Consider the following 8,948-nt stretch of genomic DNA (forward strand, 5'->3'; position numbering starts at 1 on the left):
CTGGAAAGAAAAATGTAGTGGCTGATGCACTTTCCAGAAGGCCACTATAGAAGCTATGTCCAAGAAATCACAGGTATCTGCAGTTACTATTGCTTATCACAATGAGCTAGATGCCATGAAGGAGCAGTATGCTACAGATGATGCTTTTGCACGTATTTATGATCAGCTTATGGAGGGCAATCGGCATGATCATTATACACTCAAGGAGGGATTCATGATGATGCATGGTAAGCTGTGTGACACAGCCATTGAGGCATAAGGTGCTCAGTGAAAGTCATGCCCCACCGCATACAGGGCATAGGGGTATTGAGGCTACAATCAAAGCAATGGAGCACTACTTTTATTGGCCTTCTCTACGGAAGGATGTTGAGGCTTATGTGAGGACATGAGTCAGAAGGTGAAGTATGACATGCAGAAGCAGCCCGGTTTACTTCAGCCTTTGCCTATACTAGATAGACCATGGCAGAGCATTGCTATGGATTTTGTTTTTTATCTCCCTTGCACTCCTTTTCGTCATGATGGCATAGGGACTATAATTTGCAGATTTAGCAAGATGGCTCACTTCATTCCAGTAAGGAAGAAGATTACAGCCGAGCAGAGGGCAAAAGATTCTTGAAGTTTGTTTTCAAGTATCATGGGATCCCTGAGTCTATTGTGAGCGATAGAGATCCACAGATGACCAGCATGTTTTGGAGAGGTTTGTTTGATAACATGGGTACCTCATTGCTGTTTTCATCTTCATATCATCCACATTTTGATGGCGAATCAGAAGAGGCAAATTCTACCGCTTTGGATTTGTTGCGTTGTTATGTATCTGAGCACAAAGTTAAATGGGAATAGTATTTGCTGCTGATTGAGTATGCATACAACAGTACAGTGCATTCTTCCATAGGTAAGGCACCGTTTGAAATAGTGAAAGGAGTGAGAAAGGTTCCTCCTATTTTGCATACAAAAGAGAAGATATTTGTGGCTGATGAGTATGTGGAAGACTTGCAGACAGCGTATGAAAAGGTTATGCCCTTCAACGCAGTCAGGACAAGCGGAAAAGAGCTGCAGATAAGCATTGCAGGAACCTGGTTTTCATGGAAGGTGATTGGGTGTTGCTCCGTTTTTTGGTCGAATTCTTGTCTTCTCCTTCTGCTCTGTGCTACTGTCATTCCTGCTGAGTTTCTGCAAGGTTGGATGCCCTGCCGTTGGCCCGGGAGAGGATTGGGGCAGTGGTTGTGATATTCTCTTCCTGGGGGTGCAGTGGCAAGCCTTGGGCTCAGTAATGGCTTTGATTTATGTGGATGCATTGCTTGGCATGATGCTGGGTTGTTCTGCTTGTGATATATATGGCCACTGAAGAGAACCAAGAGAATAGGAATGGGAGTTGGTCACTGGCACAGCCACGGGTTGGCATTGTACTAGGTTGCACCTGTGGGTGAGCTCATGAAGTTAGTCCCTTGTATTGAGCTAACCAGTAAATAAATAAATACCACAAGGGGCGCCAAGTGTTGGGGCCAAGAGATGTCACTGTGTATGCTTTTGAGTAGGGGCATTCTAGCCTCCCTTGTTTTGTATGGCTCAGTGATGCTATGCTATGAAGTTATATGCTCTAAGTATTGTGTGTGGGCAATGGCAATGGTACATGTCGGCTGTATTTCAGTTGTTGTGAAATAATAGTGTCAGTTATACTGCCCTTTGTGAGTTAAAGGTCGGTTAGAGGTGGAATACTCATAGTTGGACTGAATCTATGCGATGGATGGACAGGACTACCCAAAGCACGAGAAAAAAGAAGGCAAAACATCTCAAACCTAGCCGCTTTGCCTTGCCCTTCGGACCTTTGGGCTTGAGTGAGGTTTTCTCTAGACGATAGCCAAGCCAAATGCCAGATTATTCCCAAGTGCCGGCGAAAGTTGTCGGCACCCAACTATTATGGATGCGCAATCAATTTGTCCTCCTAGAGGTAAACCTACCGGGAGTTTGTTGAGAAATACATAATTAAAGTCACTCAACAATTTTTTAATTCGTTGTGTTCAAACACAATTAATTCATTCTTGTCATGAATAGAAACAACAAATGAAGAAAGTGGAATGAATATACACTGGAACACACATAAGAAGATGTTTCCCTTGTATTCTGCAATTGCATCGTTGTTCAATAGGTCCCTAAGAGGAATGAAGATCGTCACACGTATATATGCTTGAGTGCCTTGATTAAAAAAAGTTGTATGTGCCAACCAAGCTAACAATCGTGGGTTTTAAACCTAGTAACAAGTCCACATGATCCAAGTGTATTGCATAGCACGTCAAAACATCCTTGTAGTTTTGAATCTGGATTGGAAGCTCCTCAACCTTGCGATCCCAAAACTACTTCCTTGTAGGAAGCAACACCTCGTAGGTGTGATTGCTATGTGTCGTGATAGTCCCAATTTTTGCACAAGTTTGTAATTAACAAAATTGTGAGAGCTGTCCAGATAAAGAGATATGAGATCCTCAATTCATATCTTGTGCTCGTCTCGTCTTCAGATGCCCTACTCCCCCATGGAACTGGCAGGCGATCATGTTTTTCATATGATTTCTCGTTAGTCATGTCAGCATTCCCACTTCTGATATCTCCGAGTGTTGTCACCAAAACCTTCATCGATTGACAGAACGTTCCGCTAGTGAATCACTTGAGCCCCGAGACATTTTCAAAGGTCGGCCATAGTGATCCGGGAGCCTCGTGTGGAAGGGCTCTCGCTCAACGGATCAAAGGTACGCTGGGGATAACTAGATGATGACTCCCAAGAAGAAAAAAACAAACTCCCTTAAATATTCCTTTCAGAAATAAAAGAGACTACCACATGCCCAATAATATGGATGCTGTTATTATTTACACATTTTTTGACAAATTGCCACTAGTCTTTACATGATGATTTGGAGACGTACATAGGGTTTTTAGGAGCAACCAATATCTCTGGGATCTCACAAACCCTGAAGGCTTTAGCCCCGATGTCACCTAAATGCTCATGGATGGAAGTACTTTGGAAAGGCGAAAACTAAACCGTGGTAACGCTGCACCCAACGCCTAGGAATCTAGAACCGGTAACTCAAGTTGGAGACCCGTGTGATGGGTGACCATCTCGCATGGTTCCAATTTGAGGGCTTGTGCTAGGCTGGCCGAGACTAGTTACTAGTCTGTGGTGTCTATAGAAATTTCCATGTACTTGTTGATCCCTCACTTCTCCATAGGCTTAAAAAAGGTCATAGGGTCCAAACAATGTAGAATTAAAAGTGCAAAGTGCAATTACAAGAAATAGGGCAAGTGATAACGTTTATGGAAATACTTGCCATAAAAGTCTGGTTCGCAGCTTTGGACTTTGCTTCTGGTCCTGGTTTCGGCTTTGTTCCTTGTTCTCGTAGGGATCCTTGCCACTTCGGACATTTTGACTTTGAATGTCCACACTCCTCTCGCAGATGAAGCAACGCCCCTCTTTCTTCAGCCGTAACGTGCATAGGAAGCAGTCTTTGTTGCTCTTCATTGAATTTTTCTTCTTCTTGGGAGGGCTGTCTTGAGACTTTCTTTTCTTGTAGCTTGAAAACTGCTGAAAGGACTTTCTTTTGTTCTTCTCACCTATATCAGTAGTGGCTGTTCCCTTTGCTGAGGTCATAGTGTCATCATATATGCGCGCATAGGTTATGGCCTCCTGCAAAGTGGTACTTTTATTAATTTTGATGTGAAGCTTGCAAGAACCAAATACTCCATCGAAAAAGGATCCCAACAAAATGTTACTCGTGTTAGCAAGTCTCTAAACTTGTGTAGATAATTTTCAAAAGTAGATTTTGTTGGTCATATCAACAGCCTTAATCCTGCCCAAAATATCCTGGTCTTCCTCCTTAAGGAATTCTCTTCTGAACGTTTCTTCAAATTCAGCCCAATTGGTGGGTTGCAGCTGCAGTTCTTTCCACCAAAGAAGGGCTTTACCTGACAGATAACCTATTACAAGCTGAATTTTCTCGTCATCGAGTAGGGGTGAAACTAGAAGTGCACTTGCCACCTATGTCGCCAGGTGTCCACAACCTCCTTGGTTTTGGCTTATTGATCTCCAGAATAAGGGTCTGGAGTAATATTGGGGTCCAACACGGAAGCCATAGCATCAACATGAGGGAGAGATTGGTTGGTATCTGTTATCAATGGGACTAAAGTCTGAAGTGCGTTGATCTGTTAAACAAACTGGTCATGATTCAAGGCAATCCTTGCGAATCTCGCATCCACATTGTTGGAAAATTTCCAAAAGTGACCTTGGTAACCAAATCGTCATATATGCCTTGATAGTCACCTCTTGCTAACCTCATACCATGATCAATACCCTGAATTTCATCTTGAGAGTCTGATCAGCTATAGCAATTTTCTGCAAACCAACCAATCCTAAAGGGGTCTGGCAAAGAGAAGGCTGAAATCGCCCTTTGTTGAGTAGGGAAAATCTGTTTTGAAGCTAGAATTCTACTAATAGGAAGCCTGAAATCAAAAACGAATTCTGAAACCTGATTTGCAAGAGGGCAAAGATGGAAAACTGTAAAGGGCAGCAGGGAAGCTGGTAGGCAAATCCTAGAATAGCTAGCCCCCAATAAAACGAATTGTGTTTTTTTAGCCCGACTTTGCCAGAGTTGGCATTTTCTTCCTTTTCTCGGAGTCTCTTCTCCAGTTTAGCCTAACCTAGGCCCACTTAGAAAAGTTGTGAAATCTGGAGATGGCGACGAACCTCCTAAGTGTGAATGTAGCCTGATAGAGAGGTGCCTAGCCCTAAATCGGCCTTCTCCGCTTGTTTTCTCGAAAATAAAAAAACTTCTCTCTCCAAGGTGAAAAAACGACATCTTTCTTGCAGCCAAAATTAAATTCCCTAAGAATTTCAAGCTACTGCACCCAATCCTTACAAATCTTGGTAGACTTCAATCCCTTGCCTGTTCTCTCTTCACAATTCACACTGGACCTACCTTCCTTCCTCTTAACACAAATTTCCCCCCAGACCTGATAGACAAACTCATATGCACCTGTAGGAGATCTACAGTTTGTGAATTTGTGCATACGTGGAGAAATCCTTGGCCAACGACTCCACCTACAGAAATTCTCCTTTTAAGAGTTGGCTCTGATACCAACTGACAAGGTCTTGGAGTTGCTGAAAATCCGGACTTGCAAACATGCACAAAAAACAGTCATAGAAACAACTAGAATAGGGTAGGCTTGCTCACTACCCAACAATGATGTCCGTGCATGAAGGACTCATAAATCTGGGACCACGAGCTGAGCTTCTGGCACATCATCCAACCAGCCTAGCGTCCCATACCACCAGCTGGTGCCCAAGGGCCTTGGAACTGCTGCTGGATCTTGGGCTACACTAGCAGGTATGTGTCTCTAGGATTAGACCCACAAGGAGGAACTTAACTCGCTCCCACTTGCTCTGCTAAAAACTGAACTACGCCCCACAAAAAGATCACATAACTTACGTGAGAAAAATCATTGGAATGAGACTAGGATTCTCCCTATCCAATACTCTCTTTGGGCTTTACTTTGAGGAGATGACCTCTTTTATGGATACTTTGCGTGGACAAGAATTGACAGTGGCATACTTCCTTATTCCTATCTCACTCATTTCTAATGATTGTGTGTTGATCTCAAATACCACTGAGGGATTACAGATACATTTGATAGCTATGCGGTCCTTTTGTGAGTTGAGGATCCAAGGCTATGATATTCAATATCAATGAATCTCAGCTTCAGTGCAAGTCATTTAGTCTTACAGGTGAGGCTTGAGCCATTGGGATAGTCAAGTTGTATGTACCCTCAGGATGCATTCTCGTAAGCCCCAAGTTTACCATGAATTTGGCAGAATAGTCGTGTTTTATAGAGGGTTCGCATCACTAGTGGGACTGCAGTGACAACGTGTCCAGGCACACGTATGTCATGTCCCTCCTTTTTGACTCTCTAGTCTGACCAGCAGCCTATATGAAGGAGCCTTTTGGGGGTTAGATTTCAAAGAGGATGAGTGGGTAGATCTACTTGTAATAATGTTGTTTCAGTGACTATCAACCTTGATTTATTTCCTATTGTGATTCTGCAGGCATGCAATGGAACACATTTTTGTCCCTTCGAGGTCTTCAAGGTAACATTTATGCTGAAGCTATGTTGTGGGTTGAAATGATTTTTTTGTTGTATGCTCTCATTGATCTTTCCTGCTTCAGTTTCTGTAGTTGTGCAAGCTTACCATTTTTATGTTCTATCAAGATACACTCGAAACATGAAAGGCTTGCCGGGTTTCATGATACTTCTGGATCCCATCTCATGGATTTTTGGATGGACAATCAGGACCAGGTTGTTTCGCCACATCTCCAGCACAGCTATGAATCTATATGCACACCATTGAAAGCAGATTCTAGTTGCTCATGGAGTTGTCAACTGTGGAAATTTGGTTCACAACTTTTCCAGCTAGGTAAGCAGAAAGAATCCTGTGGCAAATCGGAACTGTAATAACCTGTTTAAAGGCTCAGTTTCTGTTTTATTATCTGATGTCAGCATTATCAGCTCATAATTCTTCACTTGCAAGTTGGACATTACAACTCGGATGATTCTTTTTGCTCTTATAAGGTAAAGGTAGGATTATGGATTTCCAATATATGATCTGATGATGCATTTGAATGTATGCAATTTCACAAAGGAAGCTGAAGTGGTAGCCCATCTTTGTACAATCACTAGTCAGAAATCCTTTGCTAATTGAAAAGAAGAAATGCAAATGAAAATTGCCCATCACAAGCATGAAACAGACTCCGAATCATTGGTGATTGGCAATCACAACGTATGTCCCCATGCTCAACAAAAAATTCAATTTCCATTAGCTGGAAAGGTTTTAGTTGGGGAAGGAGGAGAAGGGTGAAAAGCTAAGACATAATTAATGGGCTAAAGTGTTGAGAGAAGGGGGCAATGAATCGAGTGGCATATTGGTAAGGGAACCCTTTGTAATTGTGTTGCCCAGGTGTCCATGATATGCGAAATAAAGACGAACAAACTACATATACTAGCGGCTCTCGTTGTAAGTAGTGAGCGCATGAAATATTCTATATTCTAATAGCAAGAACTTATGCATCGGAACTTTGAATTTTTGGGTTAAGTCCTCACCTAGCGAGGTTGAAGAGTGCGTTGTGTAGTTTTGGTTGGCACACCCTTAAAAAGAAAATTCGATATACGATCGACTTACATGGGTGGAAAGCTATTATCGATGTAAGGAACCCTCAATATTGATTTACGTGTATGTGCATGCATGCATACTAGCACACTTAGCATCATCGTTTGGGAGGAATGGCAAGGCCTTTGGAAGAGACAAGACATTTGAACTTGTCCCAAGCAAGTATTTTTGGTAAAGAATGATTGCACAAATCAACATTCAAGGCATGCTATCAAATTAATGCTAAAAGAAAATTATGTTATTTTTCTTTTGTAAGAATAATTATATGAAGAAAGGGTGGTTTTAAAGGACATTTGTTGAATTGAAAAACAAGGAAAGTGAGAACCAGTCAATGCTCAATTTTTTGAACATAGAACTAAGAACGCCTTTGTTCTTTCTCCCTTCAAATTGAAAGAATTCCAAGCATCAAAGTTCCAAATGTATATTTCCTATTGCACATGAATTACTTTTTAAACAAATTAGAGCAAAAACATGCTTGTAACTTTACCCCACTTTACAAAGGGCTAGGATATTACAAACAACCCTTATTTTCCAAATCCAAGTGAGTACAAATGTTAAAGCATCCTTTGGATTGTAACGCTAGGTGATGCTCTTTTACTTATTTAAGGCTTATATAGATATTGGTGCATGGAAACTTGCATAATTGCATAATATAAATTGTGGTGATATTCTTTTAAAAAACAATGTCTTAGAGTAGCTAGGTTTTATAATGAGTTTAGGTGAGGTTTAGTTGAGGCATCTAGACCCTTAAACATTCTACTAAAGGACAATTGTTAACAAGCATTGAAAGAAAGAATTCTATTGATCATTCAAACACTTTGTCATTTGAATCATTGATGTCCATTTTTATCTAATTGCAACATGTAAGGAATAAATTTTTTGTTGTGGTCAAACAAATTCAAATCCAATAAGACAATTTTAATTCGTTAATATTCCGTCACATTGACAAAATACAGTATGGAGTGCTTGCTTCTCAAATGATTGCTTTTCAAATGGTCTTTTTATTCAAATACATGTGCAGAAAAACACCATCTTTTTAAAGAATTGGTTTGTATGTAAGAAAGCAACTCGAGTGAATGTGCATCCATTTGGAAGTCTATTAGTAGCTACACATTTTAAGGCTTCTATTACCAAAACCTTGCAAATCTAAGTTGTTAGATGGAAAAACTTGGCTACTATAGTCAAATCCTCTTTTTCCCCTTTATGAGATCTTCTCTATCTCTATTGAAGCCAACCTTAGATATTAAAGAAGAGGAGATAGGTAGTTTCACCCACATAGCGATCTCAGTTTTTCTTAAACCTTTGGTTGTACAATTCAAAACAATAAATTCAATTGAAATGAGTAGAAATAAAACTAGTAGAGGAGAATGAAACACACCTCTTAGTGTGTGGAAAATTATCAAATTCTCCCAAACTAAAAGTTGACACAAAAGAATGAGATTTGGGGTACTGCCCTTAAACATGATACCCCAAATCACATGAGGATTTAATCATGGGCTTTGAAACCATCTTGAATAACGTGGCATGAGTAATGTAGCCACACATGTGCACACACACACACAGACACCCTCTTGCTCACTCTAATTGCTCAACAATGATTTGCTTACTATCTCTTATTTTGAGCGTTTCAATTTATTTCTCTCTCTCTCTCTCTCTCTCTCTCTCTCTCTCTCTCTCTCTCTCTCTCACCAACTTCATACCTGCAACTCCTCCGCCACCCCTTCTTGATGCTGCCCCCGCCTGCAAC

At 41.0% G+C, this 8,948-nt stretch overlaps 1 protein-coding gene across 3 annotated transcripts in view; it reads left to right on the forward strand.

Annotated features, from left to right (window-relative positions):
• LOC147892178 (uncharacterized) overlaps positions 1 to 6,817 on the forward strand; it is a 180,536-nt gene extending 173,719 nt beyond the window's left edge. For all 3 annotated transcript variants that reach the window (XM_087388266.1, XM_087388268.1, XM_087388267.1), the window contains exons 11-12: positions 6,083 to 6,124; positions 6,328 to 6,817. In XM_087388266.1, coding sequence (XP_087244392.1) covers positions 6,083 to 6,124; positions 6,328 to 6,489 — 204 coding nt within the window. In that variant the 3' untranslated portion in view covers positions 6,490 to 6,817. The remainder of the gene's footprint in view (positions 1 to 6,082; positions 6,125 to 6,327) is intronic.
• The last annotated feature ends 2,131 nt before the right edge of the window (positions 6,818 to 8,948 follow it).

Source organism: Dipteris shenzhenensis, chromosome 17, assembly GCF_047967505.1.
Source record: "Dipteris shenzhenensis isolate YYH24624 ecotype China chromosome 17, Dip_SZ_1.0, whole genome shotgun sequence".
In the NCBI taxonomy this organism is placed as follows: Eukaryota; Viridiplantae; Streptophyta; class Polypodiopsida; order Gleicheniales; family Dipteridaceae; genus Dipteris; species Dipteris shenzhenensis.